Raw genomic sequence first — 19,976 nt, 5'->3', positions numbered from 1 at the left:
ACACACACACACACACACACACACACACATATATATATATACATAACTTGAGTTACCTCAAAATGTTTCATATTACCATAAAAACTAAAACTGCCTCAGTTTTCAGCTTGCATTGCGTTTTTTCAATTTTCACTCTATATTTCAGATAATGGTACCTTTGTCCAGAGGAACAACGACAGGCAAAATGTTCACATCATTTAGGCAGAATCAGGTATAAACAGACCACAAAACGGCATTTCTCATCCAACAATTTCAATAACTACAAATAAATCAATTTACTTCCTCAAACTGCCTGTCGAACAGCAGCAACAGAGTAATATAAATGTGTCTTAATTCTAAAATGTGTCACTCAAACTCTGATTAATGAAACCTACCTTCTTTTTAGGGGCTCGGGTCAGGGCTGGAGGATCATTCCAGCCGTTCTGAGGCCCTATAATGGAAAACAAATCTGTCTCATGTTCTGAATTTTTATTACAAGTCCCCCTATTAGCATTTATAAGAAGTTTAAAAAATATAACCACATTAATTGGTTATGGATAACAGACTATGATATATCTCTAAGGAGCTATAAAGATTTTTTAGTTCTTTATTAATGCGCAGCATTTATCGTTAATTCTTTTTTTCAGCAATGAAAACAATCACTTATCACTGCTTTACGGTGCCATTCCTTAAATGTTTAAACAGCTGCCACCTATTATGACATTGTTCAATAAAATTTAACTTTTATCATTTAAAAGTGACATTATTTTGTGTTACATACCATGAATTAAACTGCTTATAAATGCTAACCAGGTGCAAAAACACATTGTTAACCAAACTTTGATTTGTATAATCATTAGATTCTGTTATGTTTAAGAGTAAGTATTCACTGTGGTTTTCATTAATTATTGTGAATGTTAAAGATGATTGCATCGTATCAACAAAAACGTTGTGCAAATTTCTTCCAGAATAGATGGATTTTATTACACGTGTGATTGTAAGCAGGTCACAATTATACCTGTGATTTTCTCATACTCTGTGGAGCCATGCAAAGTGTAAAAAGTATGATTACCTGGCTGTGTCCATAACAACTCTGTCATCTGAGCATTTAGCATTTCTCTCAGCTTCAGTTGGAAATGTTTTCAGCCATAGGACAACACTGATTTTTACACAGTTTAAACTGTATGATTACTATTATCTATGGGAAAAAAAAGTAGTCTGGTTTGTTTACGTGTTCATAGTTGGTGAATTCTCCCAACAAATCAGAAAAGGACAGTCTCGATTATCACTGTCTTGCTGAAAACCTGTGACATTGTTGCTTTTTGCAGTCTTTTAGAGCAGGACACTATTGATTCACACTTGAACTGCTGTCTGAATAAAATATCATCTGGTTGTGCTATGTCACCGGAATAAGTATAGGCGTAATATTAGCTTAATGCAGAAAGCATATTCAATTTCCATTGTAGTACTATTTAATTGATTTTTGTGCATACCTTCCTGCCATATATACTAAGATGACACAGGTAAATAGAAGCAAATTGAACATCATTGCTAAATATGAAACCTACCCATAATTGTATGGGACATGTAAGTATTGTAAGATTTACATTTACAACATAAACATCTGCCATTTAGGGTTTAAAGTTACTGTCTATGTGGATAATACATTCTGAGTGCTTTTATTGTGAGAAATGACCTTCAGACACCCAATATGTTCCCTTTTTGTAAACAGTAACAGAAAACATATTTACTATTGTATAACCAGCGCACCATTTAAATGCAAATTGCTTTGATAATTAAGATTTAATTTAATAGTCACCAGAAAAAGTCTGTTATTATTCACATTATAGCAGGTAAGATGTAATAACCTGCACTGCAGGTTAACACTAATGAAATGAATTCATTTAGTAACTAGATATGATATTAACTGTTAGTGTAGGTAAACAAAGGAAACTGGAATCCTACTAGTTTTAAAGGCTGAGAGAATTTGTAAGGAGCACAGTGACAGTGAGGGTGATTAGAGGCATGCAGACCTGTTCTCTGAGAGGCGGGGATCAGCTTGTTGTCTATCTTTGTACCTGAGACTCCACTCGGTGGAGGAGGCATGTACGACACAGGAGATCCTGGCCCGCCATGCTGGAAAGAAACTCCAGAGGACGGAGGAGTGGAGTAGGAAGAAGAGCTAGGAAAGAAAAGAGGCTGGGAAGGAGGAGAGGAGGACAGGCACTGGTTGATGGGAGGCTGTCCAGGATAGACTGAAGATATTGGCTGAGACTGGACGGGCTGTGTGTACTCAGAGAGAAAGCCAGGGGGCTGAGGAGGGGAGGATGGCTCTACTGAAGGAGGTGGATGAGGAGGAACAGAGGAGTACTGAAGAGGCTGAAAGAGAGGCATGCCACCAGCTCCATGCTGGTACTGGTTGACCTGGGGGTAAGCTGGGAGTCACACAGAGGATGTTCTGTTAGTGAAAAAACTGTTGCATGTTAAACCAAGTGCACCATGCAACAGGATGGCTACAGTGCAGAGCATGCTGAAGTACTTAATGTTTTCACAAAGAGATATACAAACTGAACATTCTCACTTCCTGTTAGTAACTAAGATTAAGTATGACAGCACAGAAGAGATCCGACATTAGCGTTAAACAGCAAAATACTTGTTAGTGTTTCAAAGAATACACAAATAGATTAACTGGTGGAATCCTGTCTCCTTTATACAACATTTAGATACTGTTGATTCATTTTCCCATACGTCACTGCAGCCTGAAGGAGGAGCGCATGCTCCACCTAACCCCGTTCACAAGTACAGCGCTTCAACACCAGTTTTTTTTTTCTTGTAAGTGCAGCTTTAAAATATGCCAAAAATGATCAAACCTGCACAGCTCAAACTTGTGTGTTCATTATGTTGGTCTGATTTGGTTCAATGAAATTAGCTCAGTGTGCATCATCAATGAATAATAGCTTCTGTAGCCAGAAATCACAGAAAGGAGACAATAAAAGCAACTTTTATATAATCATCAGGTTTTGAAGTTTTCCTCATGGTTTCAGTAACCCAGAGATAACTGTCTGTACACTGATGATTACACTGCAGGCCGGAACTGCAGATAGATGACTCGGGGCTTATAAAGATAAATAGTAATTAGATTTCTAGTATCTGGAGTTGAAAACGGGTATTACATTGAGCCCATTTGATGAACTTTTATCAACAAATATAATTTCGTAGCCCATGATCATCTAACTGGATCATATTGTAGGAATATTCCTGTTTGTTAGGTCAAAAAAAAAAACCTTGAATAAAACTGTATCAAATGTGTTTGAAATGTGCAAGCTGGTAAACTGTTTCTTACTGAAACCACCAAATGAAGCACAAACTGTGCATTGTATTGTCAAGGGTATGTGTGTGTATTAATGTAGTAATACAGAAAAAAAATATATATATACATATTGATAAATTTGGGCCTAATGTGCAAGACAAGGTTGTTCTACTAAAATGAAATCTATTTTTTTCGTAAGCCAATGCCCCTCATGATAGACAGCTAAGTTCTGGAAGTGAAAACACTTACGCTGGTACTGATGAGAATACATGTAGGCAGGAGGGGAGGAGACTGGAGGAGCTGCAGCCGTGCCTGAGGCTGGAATCCCGTACATCGGGTTTGAAGGCTCCACCTGAAAAAGCAGGGACAACAAATCTGAACTCTTCCTCCTCTGTCCACTGAGAATCAACACTGTGCTCTACAAAAGCAAGTTATGTAGTGATTATAATAAAGCTTAGTTTTGCTAGAGGGCAGAATAGTCTTATGTTAAAAGAACTTTCACAGATAAAAGTGATGCAATAACCGCACTTCAGTGAAGCTTAATTTGTGCAGAAGGGCATGCATTTTGTTTTAAACCATGAAGAGTAAGCTATAAATCATGCAGTGATTCACATTAATTATGAGGCGGCAGCAGAAACAGATTGAATGAAGCTTTTGAATGCACTGTAGCCACGGAAGTACTAACAGGAAGTTCAGTGATGGTAGCTAGCAATGAGGGTTGGAAGCCATGGGAAGGTTTGGGATGTGGACCTTTGGCCTGCTCAGTGAAGCTTTTTAAATTGCAAAAAGAAGTGTGTGTCAAGGTTGAATGGGCAGTAATGCTCAGTATACCTTCTGGTCAGAGGCGCTGCCTACTTGAAGAGGAGGAGGGACATTGGGGAGGGCTGTGGGAGTTTGGTTACTCCAGGAGGTGACAGTGGAGGCTGCCCTCATCTGAAGCACACAGAAACACACGGCACATACCAATGATGGCCGCAGCATGGGAGGGGAGCACACACCAAACAACGCCACAATGCACAAACATTGGACGGGTGGACATAAGAGAGGACTTTATACGAGCCAAGGTTCAAATTACAAGAACACAACATCCTGAAAGAAAGTTTAGACACAGTAACAAAATTGCCCAGATGCTGATAAAAGTACCCACAGCTTGTCATTTAAACCCTGGCAAGAATGGACTGGCAAATGATGAAATGACTACAACACATCAGGAAATTAAAATGAGCACTTTGTCAGGTAGTTAGTAAGTGTGGAGATGTCAAATTTAGAGGAAGAACAGGAAATAGACCAGTCTGCCCTCAGGTCTGATATAAACTTAAATCAAGATTCAACATGAACACATCAAAGAACAGATTAATCCACACACATGAACTGGAATTGTAAATTAAGGCTAAGAGAGAGAGATCTTCTCATTTCCTAGATTTAAAGACAGATATTGTTGAATAAACAAAACTCCCAAGAAAAGAAACTATGTTAACTATATTCTATGAAATTGTATTATATTGTATGAAAATGGTTATACATCTGTTTTCATTAATGTGGGAAAATGTGGCGATCACTTACTTGCAGTATCTCTTTTTTAAATCCAATTTTTTTATTACAGTGTAGTTAAGACTGTGTATGTTTATGCTGGATTTCAGAATCTTATTCTTGGGTAGTTTATACATTTGTATAAAAAATTTGTCAATAAAATCATAACAAATGCAAATCAGAGTAAATGATAGAGAGATAAGAACCAAGAAAATCAGATCTGTGTGTAAACACTGTTATGAGATGTAGTGGCAGCTCTGCGGAACATACTGGCTGGTAATACTGTGGCTGTGCTGGGGCGGAGGCGGATGTAGGCATGGGCACTGGTGCTGCTGGGGTGGGCTGAGGCACCATGGTGGGATGGACCTGGGTGTAAGGATGCCGAAGCTGAGCCCGAGGGGCAGGCAGCTGAGATGGAGCTCTCTGGGTTTGCACTGAAGCTCCAGGAGCCAACCCCTGCTGCCCAAGAGCCCGAGTGAGACGGTCACGAAGCTGCTGAATGGCAACCTGAATGGAGCAAAAGACCTGGGTTAGATCCCGACATTCTTGATCAGGAAAGCTACATTGCATATTAAATGATAATAAATGATTTCAAAAAACACCAGTAACAGCAATACTTCTCAACTGATCACTTCATTTTTTTTCCTTCTGTAGTTTCCAATAACTGAGCACAATAAAAAGTGTGCATGCCATCAAAAAAATACTGGAATAAAATGGTTTTTACTGTTTGTATGTTTGGTACCTCTGTTATTATTTAAGAAAAAAAAATAAGATTAAGAATTATGAAACTAAACAGATTGAAAAACATTATACATTTTTATTGCTTTGCACACAGACAAATTAAATAACTCCATTTGTTATTTAAGTAAAAAAGAAATGAGCTTAGTAAGGGTTTTTTGCTTAAGTCCCTCTATTTGACCATGTCTGTCTGGGGTCTGATGGTCCAAACCTGTGATGTCAAACTCATTTCACATTGTGGGTCTCATAGAGCCCCCTTTAACCTTAAATGAACCAAACCTGTCAATGTAAAGAGGTTTAACAACACATTGAATCCCTCAGGTGTCTTAATATAAGAACTGACAAAAAAATATATATAAACTGACTATATAAAAATCTAAATTTCTATTGTTGAACGTGAAAAAGGTCATTTACTGTCATTTAAATGTCTGGATGTTTGCATGGAGAAGAACTTTTTTAATGTAAAACTGTTAGAGTCCTGTTAACAGCAACACTAACAAGCTTGGTGAGCAAGCAGCATTTCAACCTGTACAGGTGCACTGCACAGACAGACACGTAATCCTAAGTAAGAACAGCACTAAAATGGTGGAGCAGTCCAGTTCAGTGGTGCTTCGTTTAAACTGATGCTTTTAATTAATACTATAGACTCTGTTCATGGTCATGAAAACAAACCTATAACCAGTAACAATGAAAAACAGCAGGGATGATTAGGCCGAGTGTATTCATGGAAATTTATATCTCATTAAGGACAAATACTCCCAAATATTAAAATATTAAAAAAACACACACACACACACTTTTCAGAGAGCAGGTGCAACAAACAGCAGCTGTGTACATACCTGGTTGCTGTTGTCAGGCAGATAGGTGATGGCAGTGGCCAAACTGCCCTGGGAGGCCAGCAGGTTGGCATACTGGCTCATCTTCTCAGCTAGCAGGATGCCGATAGCAGCGGGGCCAGAGCGCTGGGTCTGCTCTACTGCACGCCGCAGCACCACCACTTTCTCCACCAGGTCCTGAGGCACAGAGGCACAATATATGAGCACGACAATGTCATTAATTAAATATGTCAATGGTCACTTCGAGAAATATTGGCTTATTGCCAACTATAAACAGTTCATAATCCACAAGCTCCCTGTTTACTTAACCAGCAACTTTATCTACTTTAATTTGGCTTCATGTTTAGGACGTGCTTTCTATTTTTGTCTCCAGAAAACTGTCTCTTTAGCTGCTAAACACTTCACAGTCTTCACCAGCCAGTTGCTACTTGTGTCTGTGTGCTCTTTGGTGCTGGAGTGGTAGCATATAGTTTTGTCCTGGAATGGAAATGCAGGGACACTGCAGGGTTAGGTGAAGATTTTCCTCAGAATTTCTTTGCAATGACTTATCACTTGAGCCATTACTAATACAAAAAATATTGGTTAGCACAGATTTAAAGTAAAATGAATATTTTTGTTCATAATATAACGCAAAATGACGAAATGAAAGGTAGTGACTGTCCTAAGCTCAAAATAGGATTGTTTTGGTTCATTCCCACTGTAAAAGCTCTAATAAGCCACTGTTTAATTCCTGCTAATCAACAAAGAGCAGAAAGACACAGCTGGAGAGAGCTAGTGAACATAGAGGAGTGTTTAGCAGCTAAAAAGCCAGACATATTCCTGGAAGAAACAAAACTGAAAGATAAAAGACAAATTTGTTCAATCAAAGGAAAAGCATTAATAAGCTTGTTTCTGCCACCTACAAAGCAGCTAAACATGTGCCACTACACATTTGAAAAACAAAACATGAGCAGCAGAGCTTCTATACCTGCAGTGAGAGAGGAAAGTGTCCGTTCTGCACTCTGGTCCAGCAAGAGACAAGTTTCTCCACATTGCCAGCACAGATGTAGCACAAACAGGCTTGGGATTGTAGGTTAGCATCTTCTGATGCCTCCAGTCTGTCCCCAAGAAGGTCTTAAAAAAATTGAAAATCAGGATGGACTGAATGTAAGTAAAGAAAATAGATTTATTTATATAGAATTTACAAAATGCCTGGATAGAGAAGAAAATCTAAATACTAAATTCAAACAGTAAGTCTTCACCTTAAAAAAGGTGATCGACCCCCTGATATCCAACAACAAAATACATGTGAACTAACCGCAGAGGGAAGAGAACTCCTCAGGCTGAGCGTAGGTCATGACGGCTGCCAGAGCCTCCTTCCAGTTCTGAAGGTCACACGTCTTCAGGATGTCGTGCCAGTCTTTCATTACCACTGCATTGATCAGCTGCAGGACAAATACACAATTACAACACCAGTAACGCGTTCTTAATCAAAAAACACTCAAGGAAGTTTCCCCCAGTTGTCACCTTGGTTATCTTGCTGTGTGATTTTGTAAAATACTTCTTCTGGGTTTTTTCTAAAAGTTCTGGCCCTCCAGCAATGGCCAATATGATGCTGTCCGCCAATCGGTTGTCATGGAGACAAAGCTCCACAGCGCCCTCAAAGTCTCCAGTCAGCAGAGCTTGTGTGATGAGCCCATCCACATCTGGCAAGAAATAAAAAACCCCATTATGTTTAGGAAAAAACCCAGTGGCAGGTGTGAGCTTCATAAATGTGACATCTTCATGTCCAACAAACAAAGCCCTCCTCGAATGGCTTCTGTCTTTACTGGTGTGAGACCTTCAACCAATTTATAATCATATAACAGCTGTCTGCTTTAAATGTATGTCTGAGCTTTTCTTTTATAAAGAGCTGCTTTTTCTTCCTCTACTGAAAGAAAAGTAAATCCTCAAAAGCAGCAGACTTAGCTGTTAAAAGTTCAGACATCTCTAACTAGATTCATTTAATACTGAAGAAAATACTAGTAATAATGAGTCAGAAGAGTATAAGTTTCCACTTAAATCCACCTCCTAGTGGATTTCTTTTTCAACTCTCTGGTGCCTTACTATACACACCTTTGGATTTATCCTGCCACATATCCATACCCGTTACAATTTGATGATGGTTAAAATCCCAGGGCAAACAACAAATTACTGAGTTAATGTGTTGAAACACTGATAGTGCTGTTACCTTGACTAATGCTGAGATTGACCCCTCCTGCTGGTGTTGGAGCTGGAGCTCGGACCTCAATAGGGGCTAATGTCTCAGCAGGAATGGGCTCCTCATCAACTGATGCTGTCATCTCCTGTAACAACAGAAACATGTAATGATGCTTCAATCTTTTCTCCAGCCTTCAAGTGTTCCAGGATACTAAAGATTTTCTAACATAATGAAAGGCCCTGAGGCTAAACTTAGTAACAGTACAGTTTCATAATCATAATTTAGCAGGTTACCATGCCAACACTTGCTCACTAGCATTATAAAGTGCAGCTGAGACTCACTGAAATGTCCTTAGTTTTGTAAATTTCAGAAATGTAAGATTATGCAAAGTCATGGGATCAACAACTTCATGACAGGCCACCCCAAAGATGCTGAGATATTTCATTTAAAACAACAACTGCCAGTCTCATGATAACTTTAGTGAGCCCTCCACCTTCCTGGCACAGTGGATACCTGTGCCAAATTTTTGCTATTTCAATCAAGTAAATGTTGCCATAGCAACAAGGGTATACGTACCAAACTTTATAACAATTCATACAGTTTTTTCTGAGATATTTCAGTTTGGACTAACCCCTTGAGCATGCCTAAAACCAACCCAGAATCCATCTATTCCTGCATGAAGAGTCAAACAGTGTTAGTAATCAGATTACATGGTTCATTAATTATAAAAAAAATATGCACACCCAGACAGGTGTTTTCATCTTTCCGTAGTGTTCAATCAGTTTCCAATAGGTTGTTTTAATATTTGGTGACAGCTCCACATTACAGCCAAAATGATTTTGGATTATTTTTTGTTCATTGAGTTTTCTCTATTATAAATTTAAACAATGTATTATCTTAATCACATTTTATTACTAATTCATGGACAGCTGTGGAAATAATGCTGTATTGATTCTCCTCAAATTATCTGAAGTTCATTACTGAAAACAGCTAAAAAGTTTGCACTCCTGTAACTTTGCTGCTCAGCTCTTTTTAATGGGGAAACAAAGGTGTACCTGATCTAAGGGGATCTCTTCCTCCTCTTCCTCCTCATTCTCATTCTCATCCACCTCCAACTCTGGGAGAACCTGATCCAAATTTGCATATGGCTCACTGCGAAGAGCATCTTCTGGATCTGCCACTGGTGCTGCTGTATCCTCATCCTCTGCTTCAGGAGTGGAATTGAGATCAAGCATGGCTGCAGGCTGAAGGTTTACAGCAGCAATCATGTCAAATGCTGCCTCTGGAGTGTCAGCAGGCGGCATGAAGCTGAGGTCTGCTAATGGCTGCAGCGTGGCTGGAGCGGGCACATCCACCTGAACAGAAGAGGCGGAGATGGATTCAGAGTCAACTGCATAATATGATCTGCCACATCAGGCTGAGGCTGGGATGTGTGCATCACCAGAAACAGTATGGATTCAGCTTACTGGGGCAGTCAGGTCAGGCATATATTATTCGATTGGTTTCAGCTAAAAAAAAAAAAAAGTGTATTTAAATCAACATTTAGGGAAATGTGAATTTCAAACTGGGATCAGAACCTAAGTCAGACCAATATTATTTTCCATATGTCAGAGAATGAAGACAAAAGCAAAATCACTAGATTTAGCACTGGAGTAAAGCTCCTATTTGAGGTCACTGGTGGAAGCAGATGCATAAACACTGCAATACATTTATACAGAAAGTGAGCAGTGCATACAAGCGCGTGTGACAGAGTGCTTTCCTAAAGTGTGCGGCACTGCAGACTCAAGAATTTCCACTTTTTTGCTGTGATTGTGACTTTCAAACGTCGAGCTTCCTCTGAGTAATGTCAAAAAGCGAAGTTGAATTTATAGCATTGAAACATGACTTTGTTGCTTACAACACTTCCCATATTGCAAAACATAAGACAGAGACAAACACTTTACATCTTTTCCGCCGTGAACTGAGGCTTTGACAAGCTGTAATTACTGCCAGCAGCAATCAGTCAGACTTTTTTATTCTTCTGTCAGTGAACAAATGCGAACAGATCAGAACAGGCTGAGTTGAATGGAGACCAATGTGGGGTGAAATATGGACTGCATAGCATAGCAGTATCGTGAAAATACACGTGAGGAGCAAATAAAAAGTTTACATCAATGTAAAACTTTGCTCATTTAAGAAATGGTCTTGGAATGGAAAGACAAACATTTCAAAACCATAGGAAGTTTTTTAGAAGGTAACAGCTACATCCTTTTAAAGAGGCAGGCTGACCCTTGTAGCAGCTTTTCATTATGTTTAATGTTGCATGTAGTGTTGCATTTGTGTGCACCTGATAAATGTGAGCGTGATGGGATGTGGTCTTTCAGTTCAGTTTTTGGAGTCCAACAAAACCTGAAGGAAATGTTACATTATTGAGCTGCTAAGTCTTCCTGCTATGAAAGTGGTGACACTGTGTGTGTAGTCCTTGTCTGGAAACCTGAACAGCGGTTTAGTGATACATTTTCCAGTATAAAACTGCTACTATTCATCATTAGACTGCAAACATTATGTTTAATGATTTTTTTTTTTACAAATTGTTATTAACTTCACCGATTGAGATATAATTTTGCTGCTTTACCCACAGAATGAAATGTCAGATGAGCCAGAATCATGTCAATAATGTTTTGATATCCATATTTCTTTCTTGCTACTAGGAAAAGCCTGGAAAGGTTTCATTCCAAAGTTGAAACTTTTTGCTTCCTTTTCATTCAGGGTGTTGTCTACATGCATATGCACTTTGTTACTAGCAGCCCATCGCAAAAACATATCATTTGTTCCCATTTCATATTTAAGTTAAATCTATGAAAAATGTCAAAGATATTACAGTTTGACAAGAATAAAACAGTATTTTTTACACAGGTTGTGTGTAGTGTATCCTTTAAAAGACTGAGGAAACTGAAGAGTGGAGGACAAAAGAAGAAGATCTAAAAAAACAAAAAAAACTTCAGCAGATAAATAGTATTGGAAAGTCACATTATTAAGAATTAGAAATAAATCCAGCAAAGACCTGACACAGGTCCTGAGAGACACATCTTGCCCTTCAGTTAATCTGTCTACTGTTTGAGAAAGCTTCATCAGAAAGGCGGGGAAACAGGGAGAAAAGGCTGAGGTATGCCAAATTACACAAGAACTGAATTTAAAATCTTTGGCTCACATCATTATCAATTTAACAGAGGAGGTTAGGAGAGAGTGTCTACAGCCCTTTGTAAAACATGGAGGAGGATATGTTATGGTTTAGACCTGCATTTCACTGAGTGGTGCTGGGGATTTTGTCAAAACTGATGGAATTATGAACACAGAAAAGTACTGCCAGATTCTGATTCACCATGCAATACCACCTGGAAAGCATCTGATTTGCACCAGCTTTATTTTTCACCATAACAATGATCCCAAACACACTGCGAGTGCAGTAAAAGCAAACCTGGATAGAAAAACACTATCAGTATCAGTGTTGTTTGGCATTCCTAGAACCTAGATCTCAACATTATTGGCGGAGTGTGGGATCATCTTAACTAAGAACAGAAAAAAACTACTAAGAGCAGTTAAAGAAATGACAAGAAAGCTTGCTAACAAACTTCAGGCTATGTTAAAGGATAAAGGTGATCACACTAAGTATTGACTGTCACATTCATCTTTATTCACTTTTAAAGGACACACATCAGAGTGGCCTTTATCCTTTATCTCTGATACCCCATAAAGAGATTTAATGCTGAGATACTCCTTTAAAATTCACAATATAAGATTAGCTGCTTTGACAAGCTTACCTTCAGGGGATTGGCAGACTGCTCCTCTAGTGCTGCTGAAATCTGACAACAAATGGATAAATTAATCACAAGTTCAACTGAAAAACATGCGTAGCATCATATTTCACATGCAGATGAACAGATAACATGTCGCACCTTTAAAGCCAGCTCCTCTTTGTTGTACCCCAGAAGTTCCAGGTACTTGCTACGGATGTCACTTTCAAAATTAACCTTAAAACACATAACATCCACATTAGCATTATCCACACAAATTTCAGCAAAAACATTATTGATTAAAAATTGTGTTTTTTAATGCTTCCTCATACCTTAAGGAAAGACCAAACAGTTTTTTCAAACTCATTTTCAGCCACGTCGATCTTTTCCTGGCAGAAGTCCACGAAGTTACCTGAACTCAGAGTGGCCTGCAGCTGGTCGGAGCGCTTCAGAAAAGCTGTTTCTGTAACAACCTGGCTCATGTGCACAACGTGAGAAGTGGGCTGCTGAGGCTGCTGGGGGTTTGGTTTTGTATTCTCCAAAGATATCAGCTTCCCACCAAACTAAAAGGAAACAAATCAAAAAAGATTTCAAGTGTGCTTAAAAAAAGAAAAGCAGTCTCACCGTACTTTTGATCAAAGCTTAAAGACACAGAACTCACTGCAAACGAGGCTCCCACAGGTCGGCGAATCCACTTGGGTGGCTTCTTCAGGGGGTTGACTGCAGCTGGAGTAGCTGGAGTCTGAGGCAGCTGCAGGGGAGGCAATGTTTGCCCTGTCCCAAATGGATCCATGTTCCCAAACGAGTTGCTAATCTGTAAGAAACACACAGAGTCGAGGTAGACAAATTAATATGAACAAAAATAAATAATTCACAGCTCTGAAAAAAGAGAGAAAGGATAAGTGTGGTTAATTTCAAGCTGACATTAAACTGAAAGTTTGCTCTGGACTATTTAAAATCCCCTTGGTGGTGTACAAAGGCAAAGCTGCTATAAAAAACTGTGTCATTTTCCAAATATTCAGGGACCCAACTGTAAGTCTAATATAAATGATGCTACTCTTATAGTTGTTTTAAATGTTTAAATGTTGTTTTTAAAACAATACTTTAACAGTCGTCGGTTTAGCTCAGTCTGGGAGCTTTTGAGTCTGACTTGCAGCCTTTTGCTGCGTGTCTTCCCCACTCTCCCTCCCTCTCCGCTTCCCTGTCTATCTTCACTATTCACTCCCAGCCCACTGTTCTTTCAGTGGGCTGGTTTCAGTCATTATGCAAATGTACTGTTTATAAGATTGGGGAAACCTGCAGTCAGCTGAGACTGAAGAAGTCACTTGGATGAGTGACGAAACGTTTCTCCCACTGAAAACGCTACGTCCAGATGAACAGAATCAACTTTTGGAGATATCTTCACTACTGCTATCCAATAAAGGCGAAATGTCAAAAAAAACCCAAACAATACTTTTATTTCAGGAGACTTAATCTTACCTGGTCAGCGTGCCTCTGGCTCTGTGCCTGGCTGCTCCCTCCCATGATGGAGTAGATGTCGATGTGTCCGTCGAAGCCCGCGGCTGACAACACAGCGGGGTTTCTGGGACACCACTGGATGTCAAAACACCACTGGCTGCTGGTGGGCAACTCGTACAGAACCTGAGGATTCAAGAAAATGACTTTCCAACCTCAGTGGCAATCATGAAATGATAACTGTCAGTTCACAAACATACACACACACACACAGAATTTTCACCTCTGCTGTGTTTGGATTCCAGCACAAAATCCTGCTATCCTTCCCACAGCTCAGAAGCAGCTCAGGATCTGCTAAGCTCCAGGCAATGGCCAGGATACCCCTGTGAAATGAACGGTCAGATGAAAAAGAGCACAGTTACAATCTTTTTTTTCACATTATCAACACTATTTAAAGGTCTAATGGTTCTAATGGTACAGCTGAGCACTGCAGGTTTTCGCAAACATAGCTCAGACAGGAGGAAACAGTGTATTTTATGGACTAGTCGGCAGCAGTTTAACAATGATGCTACATTGAGTATTCCAGCAGCAAGAAAGAGTAAGTGGGCTCAAGTGTTTGCTATATCTTAGAATTATATTAGCTTATGGATCAAAGGAATATGATATATCGGGCTCTGGATACGCAGATAAAGCTTGTTATAAAGATACATTTAGTCTGCTTTGGTCTTTAGGGAGACTTGTTATCAGTAAGAAAAAGTATAAAACAGATTAGATTTAGACTGATTTATCAGTGCTTACCTTGAGTGATGCTCTAGAATCTTGAGAGGAGAGGTAGCAAATCGTAAGTCCCACATCTGGATGACGGGCATCCTGTCGTCCTCCGAAGCCAAGACCAGCTGAGTGGCCACCTCTGGGTTCCAAGCCAAGCCAGAACAATGCATCTGGAAAGAAACACGCAACAGTGATCTTAGACTGTTTAAGTTGAGTAGACAGAGCCAAAGGACTGGGAGAAAATGCAGCATGTTGAGGGTTTCTCTGACAACGTACTCTGTTGCTGTGGTCGCTAACTTTGATAATGAGGTCATTTTTGCGGAGGTCCCACACTGAAGCTCGACCCCCCGGGCTGGCTGAGGCCAAGATGTGTTGGACCTGTTTGTTCCAAGCCACACAGCTGATGTCTTCCATTGGCTTTAAGAGAAAAACATAAACCATTCATATGGACTGTTCATTCATTAGTGTCATATACAAATGTTAATTAGATACATGAATTGAGCAAAACTGTGCCCAACATAAAACTGACAACTAAAATATTTGAAAGATGATGATATAATAGCAGAGTAATACCAAAAAAGCACTAAATGGTACATTTAAGTATACGAAATGTATAAATGACAGTGGAAAGGCACTGTGTAGTCCTTACAACAAAAAAGCATCCAAATTAATGCTGATTCTAGTTATGGATTTATCACTAACTGTAGTAATTCTCCCAAAATGTTCAGCCTCACATTTAGTATAGTGAAAATTAACCATGGCATGTTGTAAACAAACTGACATTTAAAGAGTTAAAGTTCTGAAAAGGAAAACATTTTAGTCATATTTGATCATTAGAAGACCGACATTGGTTAAAAATGCAACTGGGTGAAAATGGAAAATGCCATTAGTAGATATTTATTTTGTTGTTATGTAATGGCCCTTTTCCACTAATACTTACTCGGCTCAACTCAGTTTTGGTTGTTTTCTAAAACAACTGAGCACCACGGTGTTGGTTTTTGTGTAGCCATTTCCCTTGTTAGAAGGTTTTAAAAAAATGGCAGTTTTGATTGTTGTGAAGGAGTCATTCTTATGACTCATCGAGTGATGCCCCTGACTGGCCAATCAGTGGCGTGCAATCTGTTGACGTTACACTTTTGGACTGATTCAGATCGCTTCAGACCCCGGCCGAATAGGTGCTAAAAAAGCACTTAGTAAGAGATACTACCACCTATCAAAAAACCCTAAAAACCAAGTTCAGCTGAGCCGAGTCAAGCTGAGTAAGTTCTAGACTAAAAGGGCTAAAATTCTTCATACTTGTGTTTTAGGTCCTGGTGTCATTGGAGAGCCAAAGTTATTCATGTCCCAGATATAGATTTCAGACTCATTTCCACCTGATGCAACAAGGTTTGACTGCAGGAAAAAAGGACACAAAACACCAAATGAGTCACTGCAGTGGATTTAAACCCAGCTTCAAGCTGAAATCCTTTGCACAAGGTGAAAAGCACCATACTTGGAAAGGGTTGACATCCAGAGCTCTCACTGGCCCTGTATGCTTGTCGCTCTCAACGATGATGGCGTCGCTCTCTCCGCTCATTATCTTTGCAGTGTCGTACAGGATAACATTGCCATTCTCCCCACCTGCGATGAGAACACCAGAGGGATGACCCTGGGAGTCCATACCATATGGACCCCACACCAACTTGTGGTATCTGTGAGGAGGAAGAAGAAGAAGAAGCCCTGATTAACAGCAAGACGGAAAATAGAAAATCAGTAATATTACTGTGGAGAGTTCTTTAGTCTACCTGTGACTGGAGGAAAGGCTGCCACATGATTTCATATCCAGAGATGGCTCAGCCAAATCCAGCTCAAAAAACTCCAAGGAGGCATTGGTACTGAAGGAGGCATCCAGCTGCTGAGCTGATGTTCCTGCAGGAATACAGGTATCAAACATCAACAATTAATAAAGCAACAGAAAATCTATATGCAGCTATGTTTATAGATTAAGCCATTTTTCCAACGCATAATCCAAACAATTTACAATCTTTGGTTTGCTGTAAAAATCTGCATTTTTTCTTGTCCTACATTGAAGTTAGAAGAATATCACATAAAAATAAAAACAATAAAGCCTTTAAGTCCCATTTTTTATTAAAAATTGTTATGGATATTTGTCACTGCTTTCTGATCTTCAACAATAGCTGCACCACTGGATGAATATATCCACTATCACTCAATATTTGTGAAGGGGATTGTTATTGTGATCATTTAGCATTCTTCCTCTTTTTACTTCCCTAATAATGAACTCACAAAGCACAGAACTGAACAAGCCTGTTGGATGAGAGATGAAACATCTTCACAAAACTTTAAGTGCAGTTGTCTTGTTTTTTCAAACTCTTATACTATGTAGAAAGGTTTTTTGCAGTAGTGAGGAAATCTCCATTCCTGTGTCTCATAGCTTTCTGAGAACCCATGCTTAGGTAAGCAAGTTAGCTTTTCACTTGTTTTTTTTTTTTTTGTTTTCTTGTTTATTTTTCGACCGTTCATTTTCATCTGTAGGGGAATATTCTAACAAATGGATTCTAAAGTCAAAATGTATGTAAGAAATTAGATGTGAAAGGTAACAGAAACTATGCTTGTTCAGCATGTAGATAAAATTCAGCCTAACTGTAACACTAATACTAAGTGGTTTACCAGAGACGTGCTGGCTTTTACCAGATTTATTTGTAGCGATTGAGGCGTTCCTAATCTCACTGTGTACTTAAGGTCACTAAACAAGCCGATTCCTTGCCATCTGAATCAGACTTTCAGAAGTGGACTTTGTGGTATGTTTTAGAAAATTGTCCTGCTGCATAACCCGGTTGATAAGGGCCAGGTAGGTTTGGATAATGTTTTTGTATCATTTAAAAACTGCATTTTGTATTTACTTGAGTTATCTTTATCTAATATTAAAACCTGTTTGATGATCTGAAACATCATCAAGTGTGAAAAATAATATGCAAACAAGGAAACAAAACAAGCTGTTAAGATAAATGCTCTATTCATATCATCAGTCCAGAGCATTTTATCCCTCATACAACTGATTCTTGGGGATGTGCAGCATCATTTATTTGGCAAATTTTGCCTTTCTAGTATCCATCCATTCTTAAACTGTGATATTACATATCTGCATGGTACTGCTCATTATTTGAGGAAAAAAAACCTTCCAGCTATTTCTGCAAAAATAAGTTAAATAAATTCTTTTAAAAGTGTATTTTACTAATAAGAATAGCTCATATGATCAATTACTATCTAATACATTTACTATATCATGTCAAATATGTAAAACAGGGATTAAACAACAGTATGATGGCTAAAATTGAAACAGAAGAAAACCCAGCTGAAATGGGACAGAACATTTTCTGTTGGTGTACATTAAAAAAAAACCTGACGAGAGCTGCGGAGCATTTTAAAGACTATGGAAATGGAAGGTGAGAGACTGTATTAGTTCATGTGCCTTACAGTCCTGACAACAGAAAATGTGGTAGCATCACATTTAAGTGTAAATTACAGATAAAATGCTCTATTCATTAACACCAACTACAGTTTGTACAGTCACACCATAACAACTCTGTCTCCAGAGGTGCGGAGTTGATTTATCATTCATTCTTATTTAGTGAATATGGGTTAAAAGTTCACTGATAGCACCCACTTTTACAAATATTTGCCCTGGCCTCCTGCTATTTTCATAATAAGGACAACTTCATAGAGAATTCTGAAGCCTGCATCGTCCTCACATGATTAAATGTCCCACATGCTTGCAGCCCTAAATATACAACACTAAACATGTCATTTTCCACTTAAAGAGGCTGTGAAAATGGCTGAAGTAACTGACATAAATTATGTAATTTCATGTCAAAGTGACAGACGGCAGCAGATGCACGCCTGTACTGATGCTCTCTGCATGCTCATACCTGTTGCCAGGTAGATGGGGTGGTGCTGTGCAGGACTCCAGCTCTGGATGGCTGTGCGGTTGATCACTTTAAGTTTCATCCTTGAGAAATAAGGGTATAGTTTGAACGACTGTGCAGTGATTATTACAATTTATTTATGACACTTTTCTCTCACTTTAGCGTTCAGAATAACCAGATATTGAATCCTTTCATGTAGTTTAGTTTCTATGACAATAAAAAAGAGCTTAAACGATCAGTTTCAAATGAAGTGGCTAAATACAATGCTTTTTAATGGTAGCTTTATAAAGGTTAACATGTGCAGTTTTTTCTTAGCGTTTCCCCAAGGTACTGGCTTGGTTGTATGATCACTTTAGAGGTTCCAGCTGAATCTTACTGAATTGTTTATTTGAGTTATAGCATCGTTTACCACATTGTAAACACTGTTAAGTGTTCATTAGACACTTATGACAGGCTGGATATATAAGCAGAAATCTGCTGTGGAAACAAAAATCAATATTGATAACTTTTTATGTGTTGACTTTTCTATCAGTTCAACCACAACACAACACCTTCATGGAGTTGCATTTATTGCAGGACTGCTATGGATTATTTTCCGTTAGGTGTGCTAACAATATCAAAGAATTTTAATACCATATTAATAACGACTTTCAAAAGTGTGAATCTGTCTCTTTTACATCGAGGGGAGCGGACCGCTTAATAAACAAGTAGTTACAGTTTTACACACGCTTTCCCATTCATCTTGCTGCTGTAATAAATACACTAGTTACAGAGTAACAAAGGCCTGCTCTGACTGGCACTAATTATCACACGCTTTGTGTAGCTCGGGGCTGTGTCGGGAAAGGACATCAGAAATGCTACATTTAGCTTTAAAAGAAGCTCCGAGAAGTTTTGCAGTCGTTTGGTTAAAATTACAAAATAAAAGTCCTTGCTAGCAGCAAGCTAACAGCTGGTGGACCAATTAAAAGCCACACAGCCGTGTCGTTTATGAGCCTCGAATAATACGAGAAATGCGCGTAAATTTATTGTCACTTCTTGTACATGTTTACTACGACATGGTTCAGCTTGGACTAATGCAGCTGCAATGAGATATTGCGTTTAGAAGCCTGCTAGCTACCTGCAGGAACATATTAGAGAAGAAATAGTTACACATTCACACAAACCCGCACACAGATCTTATTACTTCACTAAAGCAGCTTACCTTCTCTTCTTCTCTTCTTTTCACATGAACGCACACATTAAAAAAAACAGTAGGCAAACACTAACTGTCTCCGCCCGTACAGGTTCCCCTTTCGATTCTGCTCAGGGATTTACAGCTGTAGAAACAGAAGAAGAGGCTACCGGGTCCCGGCTGCGGACTCGAGACAGATTTCCACGTCCCCACTGGTCTCCATCAACGTGGCACTAAGCAACAGCCTCCTCCTGCCACGAAGAAGAACGACTTCCGGGGGAGCTTCTCCCTTTTTGCTAACTTATGCT

At 39.1% G+C, this 19,976-nt stretch overlaps 1 protein-coding gene across 8 annotated transcripts in view; it reads right to left on the bottom strand.

Annotated features, from left to right (window-relative positions):
- sec31a (SEC31 homolog A, COPII coat complex component) overlaps positions 1-19,926 on the bottom strand; it is a 24,106-nt gene extending 4,180 nt beyond the window's left edge. For 2 of the 8 annotated variants that reach the window (XM_005949822.3, XM_005949823.3), the window contains exons 1-24: positions 19,699-19,926; positions 18,501-18,580; positions 16,356-16,479; positions 16,064-16,262; positions 15,868-15,963; positions 14,848-14,988; positions 14,599-14,741; positions 14,084-14,183; positions 13,825-13,986; positions 13,007-13,159; positions 12,678-12,908; positions 12,508-12,582; positions 12,373-12,414; positions 9,628-9,927; positions 8,603-8,717; positions 7,900-8,078; positions 7,691-7,817; positions 7,361-7,506; positions 6,397-6,570; positions 5,090-5,326; positions 4,121-4,222; positions 3,539-3,641; positions 2,013-2,414; positions 375-430 (exon numbers count right to left, since the gene is read on the bottom strand). In XM_005949822.3, the coding sequence (XP_005949884.1) occupies positions 375-430; positions 2,013-2,414; positions 3,539-3,641; positions 4,121-4,222; positions 5,090-5,326; positions 6,397-6,570; positions 7,361-7,506; positions 7,691-7,817; positions 7,900-8,078; positions 8,603-8,717; positions 9,628-9,927; positions 12,373-12,414; positions 12,508-12,582; positions 12,678-12,908; positions 13,007-13,159; positions 13,825-13,986; positions 14,084-14,183; positions 14,599-14,741; positions 14,848-14,988; positions 15,868-15,963; positions 16,064-16,262; positions 16,356-16,479; positions 18,501-18,579 (3,486 nt within the window). In that variant the 5' untranslated portion in view covers position 18,580; positions 19,699-19,926. The remainder of the gene's footprint in view (positions 1-374; positions 431-2,012; positions 2,415-3,538; positions 3,642-4,120; positions 4,223-5,089; positions 5,327-6,396; positions 6,571-7,360; positions 7,507-7,690; positions 7,818-7,899; positions 8,079-8,602; positions 8,718-9,627; positions 9,928-12,372; positions 12,415-12,507; positions 12,583-12,677; positions 12,909-13,006; positions 13,160-13,824; positions 13,987-14,083; positions 14,184-14,598; positions 14,742-14,847; positions 14,989-15,867; positions 15,964-16,063; positions 16,263-16,355; positions 16,480-18,500; positions 18,581-19,698) is intronic. The other 6 variants (XM_005949824.3, XM_005949825.3, XM_014330118.2 and 3 more) reach the window with 5 other exon arrangements.
- Positions 19,927-19,976: the final 50 nt, after the last annotated feature.

The sequence above is a fragment of the Haplochromis burtoni genome, unplaced genomic scaffold, assembly GCF_018398535.1.
Source record: "Haplochromis burtoni strain Fernald_Lab_line unplaced genomic scaffold, NCSU_Asbu1 Contig_344, whole genome shotgun sequence".
In the NCBI taxonomy this organism is placed as follows: Eukaryota; Metazoa; Chordata; class Actinopteri; order Cichliformes; family Cichlidae; genus Haplochromis; species Haplochromis burtoni.
The sequence above is the reverse complement of the archived record's forward strand: the minus strand, read 5'-3'. Positions and strand labels throughout refer to the sequence as shown.